The sequence below is a fragment of the Cuculus canorus genome, chromosome 5 (genome assembly GCF_017976375.1).
Source record: "Cuculus canorus isolate bCucCan1 chromosome 5, bCucCan1.pri, whole genome shotgun sequence".
Taxonomy (NCBI): Eukaryota; Metazoa; Chordata; class Aves; order Cuculiformes; family Cuculidae; genus Cuculus; species Cuculus canorus.
Genome location: NC_071405.1, coordinates 40,034,437 through 40,058,944, shown reverse-complemented (window position 1 = coordinate 40,058,944; position 24,508 = coordinate 40,034,437). Strand labels below are relative to the sequence as shown.

Here is a 24,508-nt window from a genome sequence, read left to right as displayed (position 1 = left end):
AAGTGTTTGTCAAGAGGCAACAGGCATTTGGCAATGACAAAATCTGTCATTTTTTCAGGAGTTGGAGTGTGCCAGTCAACAGCTGCATTAGGCTGTCAGCATAACGCACCACAAAACATCGGCAGATTCACAATGCCACCATTAACACTTTAATTCAATGTTTTGATAACAAGAAGTTCCACAAGGCACACAGTTGGCCTCTTCTGTCATAGAAGTCAGTGCCTGCTTCAGATTTGTCTGTGCTGAGATTCAATGCGGTCACTGTAAAACAGAGCCAGGTCATGTTTTATTTGTTACAATATTTCTTTTCTTTCTTTGCTTGTAAAACAAATTTCAGTTTCAGGGAATGAACAACTGATTTAAAAAAAACTAGATTGCCAGGTCCATCTATTAAAATACTCCTGCTACATGAATAGACAAATTACTAATGCATTTAAAATTATAGCACAACACAAAGCTTCTGAACATCAAATACTCGCAGTGATTTCAGAATTTTATAAACCACATAAAGGCCAGTGGTTTCAGCAAGTAGTAGTTGTTGCTGAAGTTTATAGATAAAGCTATATGAATGTGTTTGATGTACCTGATATATCAAGACAAGCAGATGCTAAACCAAGTGATGGTTTCATGAATAGTCTGCTTTGCTTTATTTTATGGGCCAATATAACTTCTTGCGTCTTGTTCTTGTCTCCATGTTTTAGCCTGGAGAAGAGGAGGCTGAGGGGTGACCTTATTACTCTCTACAACTACCTGAAAGGAGGTTGTGGAGAGAAGGGAGCTGGCCTCTTCTCCCAAGTGACTGAGGACAGGACAAGGGTGAATGGCCTGAAGCTCGGCCAGGGGAGGTTCAGGTTGGATATGAGAAAAAAATTCTTCACAGAAAGAGTCATTGGGCACTGGCACAGGCTGCCCAGGGAGGTGGTCAAGTCGCCTTCCCTGGAGATGTTCAAGGAACGGGTTGATGAAGTGCTTAGGGACATGGTTCAAGGGAGTGATAGGAATGGTTGGACTCAATGATCCAGTGGGTCCTTTCCAACCTGGTGATTCTATGATCTTCATTCCAGCACATGGTTCCCAAGGGTTTAAGAATATGTGAAAACAGTTGTTATTATTTCTTTTCCTTACTAATATAAAAAAGAAAGAGCTTGTGTGATTAGTGGTTTGTTTTTAATGTGTGTTTTTTATCATCATTCCTTGTAGAAGCAACTTCTGCATCCAGCTCCTACCAAGGTCCTAAGAATATCTCCTATATTTCTGATCCTTATGTCTGATCAGAATGGGACTACTATTGCAGGAATGGGAATCCCTCACATACGTAGAAACACTTCTACAACAATCTATGTTGTTCATTCAAGCGCTGTAGCTGTCCAAGAAACATTAGGGAAATGGACATCTAGATCCCCAAGAAGAGATATGTATCTCCACTTAGACGGCACCTGGGGATAACATTTCAAAAGACAGAGCGTCTCTGATTGGGTACATGGACAAAGGTTGAGGTGCTTTTCAGGGTAAACATGAGATTTGAGAGGTATAATCTACAGGCCATGTCCCTAGTGCTGAATGGCCTGACCTCTGAGAAGGTGACAAAGCTTGCAATGAGGATGTGCTTTGCAGAAAAGTCTCTCTTGATGGCAATCAGAGGGAACAGAGGACAAAATGTCATCAACAGACCTTAGGTATTAGAGATGCATTCAGGTTTTTTCTATTCCTTTTGTGAATCTGTTATTCATCAGCATGAACGTTCTATTTAAGAAAGTCCTCATCACCTGTAAAGCAAACATCGCCCAGATACTACACACTAGGCTATGTATTTCCAAAACCAATTGGCAAATATAGCAAAATTGTGTGTGAGGCTATTTAACAGCTTTTGACAAGAAAACAGGATCACTAGAAAACTCAAAGAAGATTTTCAGCCTGCATGTCACAGATTACCCACAGCTCCCAGTGATATACGGTAGAAGTAACCAATCTCTGAAAATATTAATACCATTTGCCTGTATTTTCACAGGGAGCAAACTGCTCTTCCTAAAATACAACTTTAATTACCTACCTACAAGTTTAAAAAGAGTTGACAGTCTAAACTCCTCTGAATGATGGTACTTCAAAAGCTCAACTGAAGAAGCTGAAAGGTGGATGAAGTATCCTGGTTTTGCAAATGACTCAAAGGAACTGTATCCTGAAAGCCATGTATCCTTGTGAATAACAAATGTAGAACTGTTGTGAAACTCTTCGCTTTTTTTCCATTTAGAAAGAACAAGAGTATTATTGGAGACCAACTGAAGAAAATAGTTCGGTCTCTCAGCTGTTTCAAATGAAATCAAGCTGGAATCTGAAAGAAACCACACAGAACTCATTTACTGCTGATATATGCATAATAAATGAAACTCATTCTGATGTACCACTACTGATATTAGCAGCAAAAACAATGAAAGCTTACTTTGGCCTTAACAGTGAAAAAAGCCTGAATCTTGTAAGAAAATATACAACACAGGGATTTCAGAAAGCTAGATTCTGAATTCAACAATAATACAAGCAAATGAAAATAATTCCCCACACCAGGATAAAGGAATAGAGCCCTGAAGTCAAGCAGAACTTCAGGGTATAGCCTTCACTAAGCCATTTATTCAATAAAAATTTAAACTTTATCTGCCTAGCTTTACAAGTAACATCTACCATCAGGAATTTATAGCATAAGAGCTCAGCCTTTCATTAAAAATCAATGACAAAAATGTATTTTGTATTCAGCTTTCTAATCAGTCAGCTCTTTAGCCCTTACCCTAAGAATATTAACAACACAGTCTGTTTTCTGACAAAGGTATCCACATGACACCTTATCCTGAAAACAGTACTGCTGATTTCAAGTAATCTTTCGCGTACAACCAGTTGCAAAATGGTGTATCTCGAGCCTGTTACAGGCATCTGTTGCTCACAGAATTACTTCATTCTCTTTTGCTGTAAACTCTGCTATTCTCTTGAAAGTAGCCATTAAACTACTGTAAAATCAACTAACCCTGCAGGCCAGGGTAGCATTTCTTGAAAAAAAGAACGCATGAAAACAAATGATCTCTATTAAACATATTACACTTTGACATTCTGCTTTAACACTTCTGGGAGACCAACTTGTTTTCTGAGCATAAGAAATACAATCAATTTGAAAAACATGGTTTGGGCACTTAGAATATCATTTTATAAATTAAGTAGCTATGTGATAAGTAACAATAGACTGCCAAATGTAGCTGTGTAGCTAATCGGTGCAATGCTCAAAACTTTCCATTGTCTACGAACTGTTCCAAATTTATAAAACATATCCATTTTTCTGAGGTACCAAAGAACCAAGAATGTCACATAAATGAAGACATGGATATGAAAAAAATCATATTGATTGTAGAAATTCCTCCACGGCCAAAAGATGAAATGCCATTCACTCAAATGGGACTATAAGGCACAAATTCCATTTGCCAAGTTAAATTCTGAGCCAGAGATTTTTATTTTGGAATACAACTGCAGAACTGACCTTCCTTTTCCAAACCTAAGTTGAACGCAATGCACAAGTGTCTCAAAACTATGACTAATAAAAGAAATCTGCCCCTGGATATTCTGTTACATGAGTTCTTGTGTCAGATCTACAGACAGCAGTATTACTAATCAAATGCTTGTAATTTTTTCAACTGACTCATATCCCTTCTTTGATTACATAAAGACAGCCACCTTCAGGCTGTCCGAAGACCTGATCAGGGGACTGTAAGCAGTAAAACTGTAGTGACTCAAGTGCTCTGTGGCCATTAAAGTTGTGTATGCAGACAACTCTAGCATTTAGTCAATGTCACAAAATGCTGAATATATTCTTGTAAGCTTTCACCACCTGCCTGAAGGTGTGCTAGACTTCTTTTGTTTGCTGAGTAAGCAACACATTCCTTCACTGGAAATTTAAGTTGGGACCTCAAGGAGACAAATTTGCAGTACAAACCCTTACACAGCTCATGTTAGTGCCAATGAGCAATTCTGTACAAGTGGGCAGACAATGAGCAACTGTGCCAAAGAAAGTGAATTAGGGACGACTTTTTTTTTTGTATCATTTCTCTCCCATTCTTTCCTACGTTCTAGTTCTGCCAGAGGAAAGGTGGAAGAAGCAACACATACCTGGAGCACTGAGCTACAACACCGGTTTGGTGTTTCTGGAGGTGTAAGGGGCTCTGTTTCTTTTCAACTAAAAACACTTGTTTACAAAGCTACAATCATCTAATTAAAACAAACTAAATGAAAATTTTAGTAGACAACATAGCTGACAGATAAAGAAAAGATTTTTTGATCCAGGTCTATTCTTAAATGTAAGTTCATACTCAACAGAATTTGCTCTTCCTTATTTACCATGTGCTTTGGGTCTATAAAGTCCTGAAGTCAGCATAAAGCTCACTGTATGTCCAGGAACAGTATCTTCTTCTCTCACTGGGAAAACACCACCATCCACCAGATTCACCATCATTACAAATTCTCCACCCACATAGCTGACCAGCTTGTATGGGCCCTTTCCCAGAGCTGTTGAGAAAAAAATTCAGAATTATTTCTAATGTCAAGTATAACGAATGCTTGAGCTTTAAATATGACACAGCACACAATGGAAAAAAAAAATCTCTCCACTCTGAAAACAGCGCTAGGTGCCATGCGCAGCCAAACCCTGCTAGAAAATACCAACAATATCTGTTCTGAAAACTATCCAAAGTACCTAGTTTCAATTTTCAAGATTCACGATTAGCCTTTTCTTTTCCTCCCTCTCATCCACTTCAGTTTCATAGTTACTTCATTAAAGTTAGCAGACTCCTTGGTTATTTAATTTAGAAATAAAGAGCATTCTACAGACATCCTGTATTTGTGTATTTAAATTGTGTATTTAAATGGAAGAACTGATTATACACTTCTCACTATTCCTTAAAGCCTTTTTTTTACTAGTGTCCAAAATGTCAGGCATTGTTCAGGGAATAAAATTTTGTTGTCATCAAATATCAAAGAACTCCTTGAACAGTGTAGATACAAACATAACCACTGGGAAGTGAGACAGTAAGAAATCAGCATCATAAGCAAAGGAATGGTCATATTTTACCTCTAAGTAAAAGAAAACAAAGAGCATGCAAAGTTACCATGTCACAAAACTCACAATGTCACATCTCCTCACTCAGTTCCAATTTGGCTGAAGAAAAGAATTTTGAAATTAATTTTTAAATGTTTTTTGAAATTGTTTCTGTGAACGCCTTTGTTAAAACCAAGCATTTTAGGCCACACTTGTGCAATACACCTCACTACCACTTTACCCACAAGCCAGAACATGGCAAGCTTACATCTCAGGTAGAAGTGCCCTAGAACTTCTCAGCTGATAGTTGCAGCTAATACCATGGACCATTAAAATCTGCTCCAACAGGTTAAAAGTTTGGACTGCTGATTGCAGCCTGCCCTCATACGCTGTTTCTCCCTAATCTTAAAATGTATTAAGAGTTTTGATAACCCGAGAAGGCTGCACTATCACCACAGTTTCAGATTCAGGTGGCCTGTTAGGACACAAGCCCATGACTAGCTAAACACGTACAACAATATCTGCTTACCTTCAGTGCAGGGAGTTGAAAATCATTTTACTTAAAACATTCAGGCACTCTGGAAATGTTATTATATGTTTGAGTCTCATATCTCAGGCCCATCCAAAACTTGAGAAATCACAGCTACCTGCTGAAAATTTCCCCTTACCAAAGACAAAAGGCTTCTGCTCCTGCTTCTAGTAGGACCAGAACTATTTAATTCCAACAAACTTACACAGAGAAAACCTCTCTCTAGTCTAAGACAGTTTCTTAAACTTCCTGTCTCCAAAACCAAGTAATTATGGGGAAAGTTACTATATTTGAGGTAGAGAAGAAAATCAGCACAGAGATTATTTTTCCCCCGTTGGCAGCTCTGAAACATCCTATGTTGAATACTGATAAGCTAGGTTTGCAAACAGTTGCAAGATACAAAGTGAGAAGTATATGATAATCATGTTTATTATAATCTGGTCACAGGCACAACTCTCCACTACTTCAACCAATTTCTGCCACTGAGGATTCAGTAACAAGTAAAACTAGTAACACGCTTTAAAAGTACACATTATCATCTCACTTCACTACTACAACAGATGATAGAGGCACTGCATTTTCAATCTATTACAATGCAATAGGATTATCTATTATCAGACTGTATTTCATTTAAAAAACAAAGCAAAAAGGAAATGTAAAACTGCAATCACCTTTTATATTCAACTGGTTTTTATTTAAATTAATTTAGAGGCTAAAATAGTGATTCAGATAAAATTCCACTGCATCAGCAATTTGGCCCCACTCAAAATTCTTCCAGTAGACAGTATATAAGAAAATGTAGACCTCTTGGCTGTATTGTTTGGGCCTGGCATGCTGCACAAGTCTCTTCTCCTTTAAACCCAGTCCCCCTCTGAAATTTTTCTGGGGGTGAGCTGCTGCAATATGGAGTCTAACAGAAGACCAAAATATCATGAACCATCTGGATAGACAGGCTTCTACATGAGCTTGATAAAAAGAGTAATAGAATAAATAGCAGGAGTCCTGACCATTCCTCACATCAGGCTGGCTTGTGGTGCTTATATGCATGTCATGTCTAACTATGCAGACACTCGCAATATAACTTTAAATTAGTCTGAATACAGATTCTAGTGTGAACACTGCAGTACAACACCCAGTGCAGACTCAAGGTTTACTCTAGCACCTCGTTCCAGTCTTGCATCTCTTTCTTGGAGCAATTCTATTGCAGCAGCAATGTTTGTTGCTCAGGAACTTAAAGCTGGGTCAGACATGCCCAAATGGAGAGTTATTCCCCATTTGAGCACAAAAAGTTGTAATATCTTAACAGCTAGCTCCCTCTGAAGTCTGCACAGGAACTCATGAGTGGTCTAACAGACCTACTGGGTATCAGTTTTGAACTGCAACATGTCATAAGCAAGTAGTGCCACCAGTGCTAATGAGTTGAATAGTCTACTAGTTACTTAATAATTTAATAGTTTAATCATTATCCATATATGCAAAGAAAATTAGTTAAATATGTGTTCTTGGGAAAGACTTATGAATTAAAAAATATATGAAATTAAAAGCCTTTGAAAAAGCAAAGTAAACCAGTAAAACACAATCCTGACTATTTAAAAAACATATCATTCACAAGTGTTTTCATTAACACAGTTATTTTTACAGTACTCAGAATTCTATAAGGAAACAAAAGATTCTATTGAAATTTTATCAGCTCCTTCAGGACTTACCTTTGTTGAAATATTCACAATCATAAGCTAAAAAAAATAAAAAGAAAAGAAATGCAGTTGCAGGCATTCTGCAGATAAACAGGTTTGCTATTATCCTTTACAGTTACAGGACAAGTCAAATGCTTGGACAAGTTAGACCATTCAAAAACATGTATTAAAAATTATTGCCAAATAATTAATTCAGTGCTTTAAATAAAATATTAATTTAAACTACACTAATATAAAAAAACATCGTTTTCTTGCGGGAAATACGAGGTTCACACACCTACAGCTGTCTTTTTGTGACCTCTAGTGGTTACAACGAAGCTCTGCTGTCTTTCTGTGCTCACATTAACACACACGTACCATTTCTATAAAAAATTAAAAGTAAGGCTCTCACTCCATGGCTATGTAACTTTGAGCAAGTTGCAAACTCTCTCTCTGCAACTGTGAAGTCAGAAAAACTCTTTCTATCTTGCCCTTTTTAATAACATCTTTAGGGAAAGATGTTATAGGGTCTCCTGTTAGGCATTTGCAGTCGGTGCCGCAGATTTTTTTAAGACTTCTAAGCATTGTTGAATAGGGATATTAAGGTACTGACAAAGTCCTGCTTTAAAACCTACTTGTTTTTCTTCACACTTGCTCTAGGAGCAGTAGTAAGGCAGCTATGTTGCCTAGACCCTGTTAATAGGGTTAGGTCCTCCTGCAGATGGAAATTCTTGAGCTGTTAACTTTATAACTTTGTTTCGAGGGAAGCATGCCATATCCTAATATAGATTTCCCGTGACTTTTCCTTTCACATTGTAGGACAAAGAATTAAAAATAGAAAAGTACCACCCACAAATATGGAAAAAAAAGCACCTAATCCAGCTAGACCAACATGAACACAGGAGGGCAGTGAGAGGCACCCACTCATCTTCCTACCAGTGTGGCTTAGTGATTCAGTTCTTGGCCCCAGGCAACTAAATGCGATTGATTTTTCAGGTTTGGGTCTCATGAATGCAGACAGTGGCAGCCGCTGGCAATGCTAGTTAAGTAAACTTACGACACACTCTAGGAGACCTCCAGTCTACAGCAACTCCATGCTGGCAGCACTGATGGGCATATGCTGATACACTTGTACAGAAGCACTCACAGTCACCTCCTTGGTTACAACCACACGTATCTGTCAAGCAGTTTGAGTAAAACCAGGTGACATCAATCTGGAAATACAAATATTCATACAGATACTGGCAACAATCACCTCAATACAAAGCTGTAATCTTTCAAAATTAATACATAAGAATTCAAAGTATTAAATATTTTAATTTAAATGTTTCCTGAAAAACATTAAAACCAGTTTATTAGAACACATCACAAAATGTTATACAGTACTTAGTAACACAATTAAATCAATGACCTATTATGAACACATACACTAAGATGTGAATGTGAGCTTGTGTTTTGTATGGTTTCGTAATATTTAAACCAGCTTAGAAAATAAGAGAAACTCTCTCAAAACTGATGACAAATCAATAAATCTCAGAAGTATTAATGTAGTAAGATATACGTAAAATGTAAGAAATAATAAACTAGATGGAAAACACTTTTTTCATGTGAGGGTGATTCATTCTCTTCATATTATTAGACAATTTGACAGGTCAATTTGTGATTTTTTTCCCTTATTTTGAAGTTTAAAGTGACAAAATTTCAAAGAAAACTGTCAATGCTGATTCACTCACTGAATTGTTACACATTCTACATGGAATTACACTTGAGTAGCATTTAGGCACTAACAAAGAACTTAGTTGCTACCTACCTTACACAGTAGATTAAACGAATGTTATGTTAATAAAATTTCAACATCAGCTTCCACTTTCTTCCAAAATAATATACAAAGCAACTCTGCAAGAGTCTTGGTTGTTCTTCATATGAAATCCCCTTCCTCCCTAGGAACCATTCTGACACACGCTCTTTAAGCCATGCACACAGTTTCAACATCTGAACATCTTGGGATATGTTATATTCCATATGGATACAGTTTTTGCTAGAAATGAGTTTTTCACATCTGATACTGCCTAGAAGAAACTGTCAGTTTATTTAAGTATACCTGAAAAACATGTGTGCTACATAATACATAATTTGAGCAAAATAGAGTAAGTTGTTATGCTTACGCAAGTAGTGCTTGGGATGACAAAAAGGTAACACAAATTTGGTATCATTTTGCCTGCATTAATTACAGAGGAGACTAAAAGGACTACACATATTGCAGAATGCTAAATTGGTTCCAAAGCATCTTACTATCTAGATCAACTAAGGGCAGATAGTCCAGTTAAACGCTGACATTTTAGAATAAGAAGATATCAATTAGACATTCCTTGTGTTCTCTTTTGCTATTGTAGTCCCAATTATCATTTTATGGAAGGCAAGATGAAGAGTAAAGTATCTCTCTAGTGATATGTTCACTTTCACATCTTTCTATAGATGACCACAACTCACCACTGGATGGCAAGCTTCAAACGCTTCACTTAACAGTATTCCACATTCCTTCTTGGCAAATGGCTCTCTAAGGGGATTCAGACTGCATGGATTTCGAATGTCAGAGCTGCCAACACACTTAACCAGAAAGTAAAATCAAGGTAAGAAACTTTTTTCGTAAGCACTTTGTGCACCGTTTTCTTTTTTTTTTTTTTTTAAAAAAGAGACAAACCTAAAACCAACTACATAATTTATGAAACTGAAGCCAGACCAAGATATGGAATCAAAAGGGGATGCAAATCCACAGAAAACATGAAGAAATGTTTCATTGTTCTGACTGCAGCAGAAAAATACATGTGTACATATAGGTCTAAATAGAGCTGCCATGCAGTCCCAGTCTGCAGTCCTTATACCTAAATAGTCTAACTTACATAAATAACAAAGATCACTGAGACACTGTATGATAGAAGTGTCAGAAATCTGATCTTTTTACTCCAACTACAAGGAAGGGACACTTCTATGAATGCAACCACAAACACGATGTTAAAAGGTTCAATTTTTAACTTCATAGCATATGGAAAGACTATTTATTCTTTCCATTGTTATGGCTTCACCATTAAATATTTCCCAGCTACCAAAGATCAGCTAAATTGGCAATACATTCTAAAGTAAACCCACAATTCTTCCATCATTTAAAAAAAGAGCTACTGTTCAAACATCTTTAAAAACATCTGTAGATTCAGAATATTGTTCAGCATTTTTCTCTACACTATAGCAATGTGTAGAAAAAAATAGTGATTATTTTCTTCTGAATGAATTATGATATCTGTAAGAACCATAGATACTGCTATTTGCATTGCTGCACGACTGATATTTCCAGGAATTATTTTCTGATTTCATTCTAGATAAATTATATGACATACCAGCAAAAAATCTACTAGCAAACTTACTAGTTTTACTACATACCTCAATAGCTGACCAGCTGTTTCCAAACTCTTGCAAGTTTGTTAATTCAAAATTATCAGGAGTCCTTAATTCATTTACTGTCTTCAAATCAAAATTTCCACATAATCCAGTCAATTCACCCTGAGGTGTGGGAGGGAATTATATATATAAAAGAAAAATTATGTGTGTATATGTGTGTGTATATATATAAATAAAAATATATTTCCACATGACACAAAACACTACCAGACACAACCATTTTCAAATCTTGCTCCTTAAGTTCCTGCCTTCATCTGCTTAATTATAAATTTGTCAGGATTTGATCCTTTTCCGCTACATTTCAGCCCAAACAGTTCAGGTCTTTGTGATAATAAAGCTGTGGAAAAACTTTTATTTTGATAACATCAATATCATTCCCTTTCAACACAATATCTCCAAGCCTTTGAGAAAGGAGCTGATCTTCTGCTCAGAGAAGTGGCCTGTTTGATAGTTATGTGCTTTATTATGCTGCAGCAAAATAACACCAAAATAATAATCCTGAACATAAGGAATGAGTACTGAAGGAGATTGTTGCCCCAAAGACATTTGGTTCTGTTGTTACAGAAGTTAGGCAGTAAATAATGAATGAAAAAAAGTAAATGAGAAGGAATATTATAATTGAGAAGGTGGTCAAATGTTTCTCTCCTTGATTCAGCCACTGAATTCCTCCATGATTTCTGACACATTGTCTATTCACTGAATAATGATAACATGTCTTATTAAGTAAGACTTACATATATACCTCAAAGAAATGGCAATAAGAGTGTTGAGCTCCACTCACCTGCCACTGATGACCCATCTGGACATGAACTGTTGTTCTCTGATCCCAAAGAATGGTGATGTGTTCGTGAGGAAAATGAACAACAGTGAAAAACCCAGCTTTCCATAACTGCATTCTTTGTAGTTTGTCTATGTAACTAGATAAGCTCTGTTCAAAATAAAACAAGACAGCTTACAATGGAAGTAATGTCTTCACAAAATGTTCACGTAACAGGAAATGAAACTCTGAAGTAAAACGAACGACACAGTTCTCAGACAGAAGTCCAGAAACTGACAGGAAACCACCAAGAGATAGATGCTTAAACAAAAGCGGTCTGGATTTTGAGTGTTAATTGAGTTGTATTTCTATGATTTTCCTATTTTAAAAGTTAATTTTATATCAAATATACAGGATATATAACAGCAACTGTTAATGGTTCATCTCAGAGGTAAAATATTCTTAAGATTCCTGGTTATGTTTTTCACTTAGTTATACATCTTCGCATTCAGAAGATCTTAGCTACATGCTGGTTTTGAATACGGTTAGGTGTAAAGAAGCATGGAGCAACTTCCTGAAATAAGAAATTGTTTAAATATGCCCAGAGATTGCCATCTTATTTCCATAAAGCAACAATCAGATTCCAAATTATTTGTAGCATGGACTAAGATGTCTGGTTTAATTACACAAAATCTCATACTAAAAGACACAAATTCTTTCATATAATCAGTCTATAAAATGTAAATAGTACTCTTTATACTAAAATTACTAAAAAAAATACTAAATATATACAGCAATGGAGTTTCCAGTCTGACCAAAACAAAAACGAAAATCAGGCTGTAGGGAACATACCAGGGATTGAAATTTATTTTTTACAACTCCATAGGAATATTCATCCTTTATACTCCAAACCACACTAAACTCTTAGTTCTAGTGGAACTAGCAACTCCCACTGACTTCAGAATATCTGGATTTTTCCTAAGACATTAAACAGGCATTAAGTCTAAAGAAAAGAACTACAACCATTTTATCTAACATTTTTGTTATATACAGACAAGATTTTGTTTAAGGTTTCCACTGAACAACCCAGATATGATCAGCATTCACAGTAAAGATATTTATGCCTCTGCTGCTTAAGAGACATGGTAAGATTTTGCTAACAAAAGGAAAAAACACCCAGAGAAGTACATATGCTACCTTCTGATCAGTGTTAAAGACTGAAACTTACTGGATTTCCAGTTTCATCATCAAATATTAAAAAAGATTTTCCAACATTAATGAAAATGTTTTTTCTGCAAATCATTCCAGTATTGAAGCAGTTAATATTCTCTATAATAACAGAAAGACTGGTTGAAGTAGTACCCTGAAGAAAAAAAAGAAAAGGTCACTTTTAAATACAGTAATATATGTCTGTTGTTACATAGTTCAATTGGCAGATACTTCAGTGTATAATAATTATGTTATGTATTATTCGAAGTCTAAACAACATGAATGCTTAAAAAATAGAATGTAGGACTCTAAAACATACAGATAGGAAATAAGTAGAAGGGTAGCATTTGACAGGAAGTTAAATCCAGTTTTAGAGGGGCTTTACAAAAGAAGTCTCACCTTAACTAGGTAAGCCTTACAAGTTCCAACAAAGTCAAAAGTTAGTCCATCGAATGTTCTGTAATGCCGATCCCCGTACGCAGTACACATTGACGGGCAAGGATGGAAGGTGCATTGAAATGATCCATGCCGGCAAATGCTGAAAAATGTATGACAAATAATGGTAATATCAACTGTAATCACAGACAAATGATTAAAACTATTGCACTGAGAAGCAAAAATCCAAAAACCACGCAAGCATGATGACTGTGGACAGAAGCATTTTAGCTGTTAACTAGAAGCACCGTATATAAATTGATTCTCTAGGGGGAGGGGGGAAAAAGTGCATCTTGAACTCATGCAGTCTGTGTTTTTTCCTGTTAGAATTCTACCTTCCAGAAAATAAAGACACCAAAAGGATATTTCTTTCATTGAAACAAGAAAACAAACAATGCCACCCAAAATAATACAATTTATTGATGTGAATTACTAGAGAATAATGTGTCACAAGGATAAAGCTTTCTTTTGCAGCATCTCACAGAACCTGAATCTTAGGATAAACAAGCAATGTGTCCTATTACTACAGTCTTCATTCACTCTTTGCTTGGGAGAGAACTTCACAAAAGTACAAAGGAAAACATTTAGTAGCACTGTTTTGGTGCTTAGGTTCAAAAAGAACAGTGTTTTGGGTTGTTGAGCTATTAACATACCCAAACCCTGGTCTAACACTTCAGGGGCTTCCACAATAGTTCAAGTTCCATCTATGTTCACCTTAATCAAAATGCTTCCATATACATAACATATACACTAAGAGAATGTTCAGAACTTTCTGAATTACCTTCGCTTTGCAACTGCCTAAGAGCCAGGCTTTGCTGAACTGGATAATACATCTCTTTCTGCACCACCCTCTTGCAATCTAAACAATATTCTCAGAAATAACGAAGGATTTATAAATAATGGATATAATTTCATTCTCTGTATCCACAAAACTTTTTGTTAGTTATTTTTTAAATTACCTGGACACTTAAGAAATGTTACTTGATAAAAAGAGCAGAGCTGGTGTCCTGGTACAGCTTTACTACAGGTATATTTATACATACAGGTTAAACTAAAACCAGCTTGTGACATAATTTTGGCACATATCTAAGTTTATTTCCGAAAATATTGAATTTTTAATTTCCTGATTAAATAAATGCTTTGCATTTTACAAATAAATTGTTAATCTCACTTATGGAAATACTTGATAAATCACTAATGTTTGGCATCTCATATACTGAAGCAACAAGCAGTATGATGTTTTTTGTTAGCATAAGTTTTTGTCAGTATAACTTTTCCTTTTCTGTTCACATTGCTATCATGGCATCAGCACGCCACTGTTTTCAGAAGAGCAGCAATTATACAGAAAATCCAGCCACCTCCAAATACTACACATTAATAATACATCACATTTTTTTCTGTTTCCTTACCATGTAACTTGCACCAACCTGCAGTAATTTTCCAGATTTTCCAAGACTCCGCTTATCCCATCATTGATTTGGCCCACTACTTGTGTTTTGTATAACTATACGTATAAATACACTGAGCACATTGCTAAAATAAGTTATAAGTATGACATGTGAAAAGTATTTGCTGTTCCAAAGCACAATTAGACAGCAGTAGGACTCATCCAGCTAACTCTTGTCACCTCAAAGTGGTACCTAAGGCAGGAACCTAATCAAGCTGACGGAGAGAGAGGCAAATAGAAATGATACTTGGACTGAAGGAATGAGTGCTGCTTCTCATGGTCTCTGTGAGACGGTTAATTTCATTTTTACTCTTGGTTTGCTCAAATACTCCTCCACATACTGGTCTGCTAAAGGCTCATGCAGAAATGATTCTTGACATGTAAAGAGTAGGAAGCTCCTTTGCGTACCTTCTTTTTCAGCAGTCTAAACACAGTCAGAAGGAAGGGCTTAGGAGGTATGCAATGTCTTCCAAGTCCTCTGCACTATTCTTGTTTCATGCAAAGCAAACTAACATTTAGTTACCAGAGCCTCCAGTCCTAGCTGGAAAAGCAGAGCTACTAGCACCTTCCAAACTTTGACTAGCTTTTAAGTATTTCCAAGAAGTACTTGTTTAAGAACACAGAAGACCCTATTCAGCATCCCACAGAGACTAACCAGCATTTGCTCAATGCTCTCAATGTATGACAGCAAACCAGCATAGCTAACCGCACCACTCATCTTACCTGACACAAACAGCACCAAAATGCAGCTTTGATACTTTCAGTTAGTGTAATAACCTTTTGTGTTTAATCTCACCAGCACATGCTCACAATTTCAGGCAGCTGCACTGAACACCAAACTTGGGAAACCTAAACCCACAACTCAGACAAACACTGAAGCTTTGGCTGAAAGTTCCTGGCATTCCACTGGTAGCTTTGCGAACTTAGTAAGTTATTTTATTTGCCATTTTACTATTTAATGGACAAATCAGATAGATAGTTACGTTGCTAATACTACATCCCATAAGAATAGATTTATATTTAGTATCAACCTGCATCATTTCTGTGGGCTAAAAAACACTAAAGTCATAACTGCTATGAATGCCTAAATGGGTTTGTTTGCACAAGAGTACTCTCATGCTCTTCATGAGCAAAAATGCACATTTCCCTTGATATATGGAATACACTCCTGCATACACACACGGCACTCCCAAAAACTTTACATACTTTGTATCAAACAGAACTTGTTTCAGACTTCCCATCTGTCAGTGGACAACTGATTGCCAAAAAGCCATTATCACTTAATCTGGTTTTGCTTCCAGTCCTGGAAGACTAGAAAAGCCATGACAGCCTTAAGGGTTTGTAAATGAATTAATGGGCCTGGCCTCAGACAAAAAAGAGCGAAGGCTAAATAGCCACTATCTGCCTGCACTGCTGCTGCTGCCTTTGGTGAAGTCCCATACAGATTAAATGGGACACAATAGTCTTTTTCTGCAATCCCACACCAGGTCCAGTTGGAGAGGTCTTTGGAAATAAGGGGGTGAATAACCCGGCTCGCTTTACCTGCCTGCCCAGTGGAGATGGCTTGTAAGTCGCTTCACCAGTCGACCAAAGGGCTACAAATATCTTCTAGAGCAGATACTGAGGACCTGACGAGAGGCAGAGGTAGGCAGTCAGCACAAGGCTGGAGGGGGCAACGACATCCAGACGAGGCAGTGATTAGCGCTGACTGGACAAGCCTTCACTGTACTGGGCTATACTGAGCTATGCAGGCCAGGAGCAGTAGTTTACCAGGTGGCACCAGTTAAATGTTCCTGGTAAGCTAAAAGAAGGGGACAAAAGGAAGGAACTGCTTTGCTGATGGGCTGGAGGCTACATCACTATCTTAGTATCTTGATGCTTGACAGTACAGCTGATTTTTCTGAGGCCCTCGTAAGACAAATAGTGCTGTTTCGTGCCAGCTTGCAACATTAAACAGTGGTCAGAGAAGAAAACAGGCAGGGACCATCAAGAAACAAGTCTGTTTCTGGATCGTGCAGATGGGGTATATTTTCACATCTTAGCACTTGTGAAGCTTATTAACATAGTTGTGTACCATTTTCTGCTGAGAGTGCTCAAGGAAACTTTGCAGAGTGAAGTAGCTATAGGGCATGTGCTGCATTACCACACTGGACTTTTTCCACATTTGAATGACCCTATCAACCCTTGACTATTGGAAAAACCTCCTTTTAAAGTCAATTGATTCATCAGTTACACACACACACACAAAATTAGCAACCAATTTATCTGTTACTGTGCTCAGCAGATGATGTCGCTCGGTACTCTCCTTAGTTTATCGTTCTAACAGCTGTATACTTATGGCTATATTATATTTTGAGTCTTTAGACTGCTCAGAGTCAATGTTAAATGTGAAAATTAATGAGTAGAAAGCTTTAACAAATGTCACTTAGAGGTAATATTTGAAGAATTTTACCTGTACTTTGGAGCACTGGCTATGGAATATGAATTCAAATTACTTTGGTAATAAAAAAATATATTTTTCTAAATAAAGCTTTCTAAAACAAAAAATCCCAAATAGCTGTTATTTTGTTATATAAAAGCTCCTTGAAACAACAAACCCTATAAAATGTCATTTTAATTGCTCTTTGAACAACTATAAATACAAAATTAGGGTAGATGATTTATCAGAATCTAGTATGAAATTTGTTATCAAAAACCATGAAGAAATAACAAATCCATAAATAAACATCTAAAACAAAACAATCACCTAAATAGATCTCTGCTTACCATGTATGACAGGAAGAAATTACTTTGTCACCTGGGAAGTATTCCTTTCCTTTCCATGAACATGGGCATTCCTCTGCATCCAAGCACACATCTCCATACTTAACAAGACTATCAGAAAAAAACCAAAAAAATACACAGTCAGCAGAGGTACACTTGGTATCCAGTTACAAAAATATTTTCCTAAACATTTAATTACTAGCATTATTACTATTAAAAAATAAGTATTACTTTAAATCTTCTGAAATTGAAAAAGCACAATTTTATTAATAACTATATATGAATAATTCGGTAATTTACATAGGTACCTGAATATTTTATCTTTAGTAACTGATAACACTTTGGGCACTAACCCTGTGAAGACTTATTCTTTAACAAACAAATATTAAGGTCAAGGAAACAAAGATCTTCCAGACCTCTAAATTTCACCAAATTTCTTGTAACTCAGCCAATTAACTTATATTCAACTAAAGCCAAGAGCTCTACCAAGAGATGTGGGAGCCATCAAGCTCCTTTGCTCTAGTCACGTGTTATTTATTCTAAGAATAAATAACTGTCAGCAGGTTATTTATTCTAAGATTTTTTTAATAAGGATTTCTTCTTATTCTCTTCTTTTCTTCACTTGATTTAAAGAGCCTTCATTTGCTGCATAATTTTCTTGTAGTTGTATGTAGTTACACCTCTTGCACTGTGAAAAATTTAATCAATATCAAAAGAGCTATCCTGGGTGTACAAAATTGATTGAGTACATGTTTCTGTGCAATTGGCACCTTCATGCAAGCAATCACAAGCATACTTAACTTTACTGGCAGAAATGTCTGCACACCCTTTGAAGGAGATTTTCATGATAACACAGACAACCATACGCATAGCTATTTAGAGTTCAAGACTAATGCTATAAATTTGTGCTTACAATCACAAATCCTAGAGTAACAGATGAACACTGAAAATGCAAAAAAAACCTGTAAAAAATATTCCATTAACACAGAAAGAACAGATGAATTCTTGTCTGGCAAGACTAAGTAAAGCAACTCGTCTAAATTGTCAAGTAAAACATTTATGGCTTTTAATAAAATTCCGAAAAAATGAAATATGAGAGTTAGGGGAAAAAAAGAGATTTCAAACAGATTCTACAAATAAATCTCAGGAAACATACAAGAAATATTGAATGATTTTATTCAAAAAGCTATCTTTTCACTGGGCCCAAGAAAGTTGCAATTCTTTCACAGATTAATTTTTAAAAAATACTGCAATATTATTGGATATGCAATCAAATATCTACATAGGACCTAAATCTCCAATAACAGATAGAAGAACACCTTCCATGACAAATCAATTTGCCAAATGAAAATTGTGAAATAAATTCTTGATAAGCTACAGCAATGTCTTTCACTCTAATCTGTTTTGTGTTCTGTATCTGTTACAACAAAGGATCCTGTTTGATACAACATAAGAAGCTAGAGCAACTAAAATGCTAGTTACATAGTACAAGGATTTCTTACAGGCACCATACAATCTACAGTTATCCTTGTTTCTAAATGCTAAGTCTTGAAATGTATTTGTATTAAGAAATAAATGGTTTCTTAAAATGTTACTGTTGGCTGATGAATTTTTTTCTTTTTCAAGATTAACTTGTTTAGAATTCCAGTAGCTCTCTGTAGTAATACAAATTGTATACAGGTTTTCCTCTGTTCCTAATAGTTTTCTGAAGAAAACAGATTTGGCATTTCTGATGTTTAGCACTGTAATTTGGGCAAGACACTGCACCATGCACAAGAAATTGTAGGTGTGAGGCACATCCATGACAAATAGGGTGATGACAACATTTTGTTTCCCTGGTCTCCAAAAGGAAAAATTTCATCATTCTCATGGAACATTTTATTTACTCATACTAATAAACTGGTAATTTGTGTACTATGACTTAGATTCTCCTTCAGTGCGTTATTTATTATCTGCTGTTCTTCTTAATGGCAATGTGCAGACATTATAAAACCTTCTCCCGCATTAAACTGAAAAAATGCCATTTTCCCCCAGTGTATGTGAAGTGTTCTTTGTAATCCATATTTATTTCAACTATTGTGCCACTTGAAGACAATGAACTGTGAGACTGAAATTCCCACTGGTTTAAAGCTGCTCAGAACTGAACAGGGCACATTCAGACACAAAGAGCATCATGCTGACAAGGTAACACTAACAAGGCTAAAACAAGTGATAACAGTTTTCTGTCTTGTAGAGCCAAGCAAACGGATAGATTTCAATGATCTAAGAATTCAACACAAATACTCTACAGAGAGGGCTTGCACAGCTCCTCTTTGAACTATCGAAGTTTTCTTGATGACTTTACTTACTGCCCAACCTACAAAGAATTGCAAAGATACAAGGAGAGCTATCATGCTTCACAACACTGAATGTTCAGTTTCACTACTATCTCATTATTCTCACTTCACCGTGCTGAATGTTCGGTTGCATGGCTATCTGATTGTTATCTACAGCTTTGTTCATTCACACACACATTCAGTAAATAGTCTTGGTAAAGACATCATTAGAAGCAAGGTGTGACCTGTGAGACAAAACATACTTCTTTGCTTCTGCAAAGCCCACAAATCTGGATCAGAACACTAAAAGATAACTCTCCTGCAGCTTCCACCAGAGAAGTTTTCAAGTGGTGGTGTATTGCATAGGTCTTTCCCCCTGCCAAGTGACTTACACAGCCACGAATACTTTTGCCCCAACAACAAATCTGCTCCCTGAGGATTTCACAAATCTTCCCACAAAGGTCTCTAATAGAGTTTAAGGAAGATTAAAAGAATGAAATCAGCAGTAGGTAACATTTCTAACACCAGAATTCCACACACAACCTTCCCGTGACTTCCCAAACCAGAAAACAGGATAAGCTATTTTTTAAGAAACACTAGATATTGATAACTTTACTCTAGCACTTAATTACTTCATTGTAGTTCACTCACTTTCTAGACAGGGAGAGCTACTATATTCCTGTTGAGCATTTTCTTACTTGTTTGGGGAGCTTTTTACAATCTACTTTCCCCTGCCCTTACCCCCCACGTTTATTGTAAAGAAATATTGGTAATTTGGCAGAAAGCTTGAAGGGGTTTTAGTGTCCTTGATGTACCCTTCTGTCCAACAATTTATTTTGATGTTTCAACTGAGATACAGTCAGATGCCTGCACATCTGCAATTTCACCCTGTACCGGGAATCCCCCCTGCATTCAGCTTTGCCATCAGCATCCAACTGGTGCTAAGCAGAGAGGGCCTTAAGAGAGAAAATTCACAGTAGCAGTAGTAGTAGTTTAAAGATCACAGGTAGGTGGGAGTAAGAAAAACAAGAGCAAGAAGTAGAATGATAGGGATTCATCTAGATTGCCACATTCTGCAACCTTTTCCACAGAGGCCTCTGAAAATTTGGTTCATCCATTGTCTGTGCCTTCTCTAATGTTTCCTCAAGCGAAAATAAGCTTCCGCCTCCACACACCTTCTACTCGAAGTTGTGGGCAGAAGAGGGAAAAATTATCTTACAAGCCACAAGTGCAATACTGAGAGATGTATAAAACCTGGGTACAGGGTTTGGTGCAATATCAGAGCAAATTAAGAGAGGGACTTCTTGAGGGACAGTCTTGACATCTCTCATTCTAAATAGAAAAATCCTATGTGAATTAAGCAAAGTGAGTGAAAGAATGAAGATAAGACCACTTTTATTAGCACTTCCCCTCCCCCCCCAACGATTTCGTTTTTAAGGAACACAAGTAGTGGGCAGGGACTGAAAACCATCAGAGGTTTTAAAGCACGGGTCTCTCCCACCCTGCTCAGTCACATAGGGGCTATAAGATGGGATTCATCACGAGCACTGGTAGCTCTCACAGCTGAATAAGGAAGTGGTACACACTGCGTCATCATCAGATAGCACATATCCCAAGGCAAGACTGAGGGATAGGAAGGCTGAGGTTTGGTTTTGTCCCAGCCTGTTTCACAGATAAAAACTGTCTGGACTGTCAGTCTGTTGGTGTGATGTTTGGTACCTTTCTTTGTCATGTCAGCTGTACCTCATATCTACCAATGTTATTTCAGGGCTATGACTCAAAATTATTTGAACTCTGAAAAAATTAATTAAGCACACTGGATTAAAACCTCTCTCTATTTGCCTTCAGATAATACTATTTACTCCAAGAACATTGTAGGTGCAGTTCAGTGCTAAAATCTTGTAAGGCAGGACTCCGTGGAAAAGTGAGATGCCAAAAAAATTGCCATTTGTGAATGGCCAGAAGGATACGAGCATCTCTCCTGATCTATCATCACTGATTCTTCTGAAAAGAATTCTACGCTTCGGGGGAATGAATATATATATTTTTTATTAATTATACTTTTGACTAATGAATGTGTATTTGCAGATATATGTAAAAGTAGATTCCTGGTATCTCAATTCTTAACCTGTAGTAAAAGAGGGTGACAATTTATGTGCTAGGTGACTAACAGTCGATAGCTGAAGCAGTTTTCAACATGGAAGATGATTCAACCAGAGCTGGTGGCTCTGCGGACTTACTCATCATTGCCAGTAAGTAAAACCATCATTTTTTTTACAGGCAGGTCAAATACCTTGCTTGAATTGTACTGGACATTAAAAATGACGCAAAAACACAGATTCAAGAACCTCAACTCCTCTCAAAGAAACCTACAAGAACTGAAATGCTCCATAACTACACTAGTGGCATTTAGTATGCAATTTTTCTGATTTAACGAACAAGTTTAAAAAGATAATGCATTTTTGTAATAAAAAGAACTTCACTAATTAACTCCAAAAGTAACAGAAGTCTTCCTTCCAAACCAAATGACAGAAAGTTCAATGATTCTCTTCTTAAAAATAAAATGGAAAAACAGAAAGTAACATGAAAAGGTGCTCAAGAATCTGAATGATACTGCTGAAGTTTTATTCTGAATTGAATAGAGGCACAGGAAAAAAAAAAAATATATTTGTTTGCAGATACAGTAAACTAGAAACAAGGAGCCCAAGAGGGTTTTGGGACTATTGCAAGAGGAAATAAGGAGCATTTAAAGAGAGCAGCAAGAAGAGAATGGAAAAGAACTGGGTTGCCTTTTCATGGCATTGCCATGGAGGTATTACACATTTATTCTCTGGAAATGGTTCCATCCCTTAGCATGCTGTAATCCTATAGCCTTCAGGAATAGAACCCAATGTGGATAAATACCAGTTCCTGATACACTCAAATACAGGAATGTTGATGTAGTCTTTATAACAGAATTGTATGTTCCTGAGGAAATAGCAGAGTACATAGCCAGGACTGTATCCGCATGGCGGTAATACTCATTTACGTGGAAAACATTATATCTTTCTGACAGACCTCTCCAAAACTCTGCCTAAACCAGAAAAACAAAACCGATAAAAATAATCAGCATGGTAGCAGCAGGAGGGCCACCCAGAAAAGAGGTTTGAACAGAATACTACTTTTATTCTCATCCTAATAATATTAAATTCTGAGATTTAAACTGAGGAGCAGTAGGTCTTCTGAAAAAAATGATACTAAACATATACCAGAAGAACAGGACTTTGAATTCATCTAAGCAGACATATTATAACCCAGGACACAGTCAATGTAATTACTTCTAATACAAATCAGTTTTCTAAAAATAGTTGAAACTGACTTGCATTCTTCCCCCATTATTAGGTTTGTTTGCCCATAGACACATTTATAAGATGACAAAATGAATCTTTTTGTTTGTGTAAATAAGAAAGTGATGAATTTTCTTTTCTTAAGAAAACCTTTCAAGAATGTGTTTAAGCTCCTTACATGTTATTTGATACAGTTCCCCACCACCGAAATACAGTGATGATTTATTTTTTGGAGGTAAAACCTGGCATAATATTCCTTTCTTAGTTACAAAATTCCATTAAAATTACAAGACACTACAGCTTACAGTCTACTATCTTTTCATAACTCTATTCTATGAGAGCAAAAACAGATGAAAAAGAAAAACCCAGATCTAAAAGCTCTTATTAAGTTCAATTGGCCCTAATTTAGTAGAGTCCAGGTTCAGCACAAAAGACAGTATTCTCTGTCATAGATGAAAACAGTTATCATTGCAGAGATAACATTTATTAACTCCAGATATGAAATCTTGCCCTAGCACGCTGGAAAACACTGTATCCAGCCTGGAAAGGCTATGTTACTCCACACCACTCATTTAAGAGAGAAACAGGTAGATTTTGGAACACTAGCTTCAAAACCTGGTCTCAGAAGAGTCTGTGATGCCTTAATGATTGTAACTCAGTGTGCCAACATTAGATTGTTTGGGATCTGGAAAAAAACATTGCATATACAGGACAATTGAAATGCCAGTTAACTTTTTCTGTTCTCTGATATGTCATCCACAAGCCCTGTCTACAGAAGTCTATGGCTGTAAAGTTGGTGAAATGAGATGTCAGCTTTTTGTGGGGTTTTTTGGTGGGCTTTTGTGGGTTGGGTTTCTTTTGTGTGTCTCTTTATTTAATGTTTGGTTGGTTGAGTTTTTTGATGGGGGGAGGGGAGCAGGCAGATAAAGAAGGACTGGGTTTTTTTTCTCAATGTACATAAAAAACATTCTCAGAGATGCTCTTAAAAAGGTGCCTCACACAGTTAAAGACAATTAAAGCATGTAGTGAAGGGGGAAAAAGAAATCATTGATACAGCAATGCCATCTTGTATTCTTGGTTCAAACAGACTCACAGACTATAAAAATAAATAAACATACTCAGAAAAATGGAACACAATATCTCAAAATAGTATGTAAGTGTTTTTTTGACACCTCAAATTCTCCAAATAGAAATATGGTATGTCCTCAGCAGAATTAATAACTCAATCACTGTTGAAGGCGGTCATCTCTGCTACAAATCTGTCTGTACTCACCCCAGTGGACAGACACAACCTGAAACACAAGGAGCGTGTGCTGAGAAAGTGAGGTTTAGCAGCTGATTCTCACAAGTTCTCTCTCTGCTGAGTTCAGGATCAACTTGTGGATTACTGCAGTTGATATAAATCTGTCCAACTGGGCAGCTGTGTGCTGAGGGAAAAAAATTACAAACATATTAGCCTTCACACCTGAAATTTTGTATTCCATACAAAAGTGTGCAATAGATTTTGATTGAGAATATGTGACGCAACAGTGCAAC

At 36.6% G+C, this 24,508-nt stretch overlaps 1 protein-coding gene across 1 annotated transcript in view; it reads right to left on the bottom strand.

Moving 5' to 3' along the window:
• Positions 1 to 24,508, bottom strand: part of OTOG (otogelin) — a 105,973-nt gene that overhangs the window by 40,520 nt on the left and 40,945 nt on the right. Inside the window, exons 21-31 of the mRNA XM_054068819.1 lie at positions 24,246 to 24,399; positions 17,335 to 17,442; positions 13,086 to 13,224; positions 12,706 to 12,840; positions 11,502 to 11,648; positions 10,703 to 10,822; positions 9,758 to 9,874; positions 8,325 to 8,481; positions 7,301 to 7,327; positions 4,369 to 4,536; positions 2,051 to 2,329 (exon numbers count right to left, since the gene is read on the bottom strand). Of these exons, the coding sequence (XP_053924794.1) occupies positions 2,051 to 2,329; positions 4,369 to 4,536; positions 7,301 to 7,327; positions 8,325 to 8,481; positions 9,758 to 9,874; positions 10,703 to 10,822; positions 11,502 to 11,648; positions 12,706 to 12,840; positions 13,086 to 13,224; positions 17,335 to 17,442; positions 24,246 to 24,399 (1,551 nt within the window). The remainder of the gene's footprint in view (positions 1 to 2,050; positions 2,330 to 4,368; positions 4,537 to 7,300; positions 7,328 to 8,324; positions 8,482 to 9,757; positions 9,875 to 10,702; positions 10,823 to 11,501; positions 11,649 to 12,705; positions 12,841 to 13,085; positions 13,225 to 17,334; positions 17,443 to 24,245; positions 24,400 to 24,508) is intronic.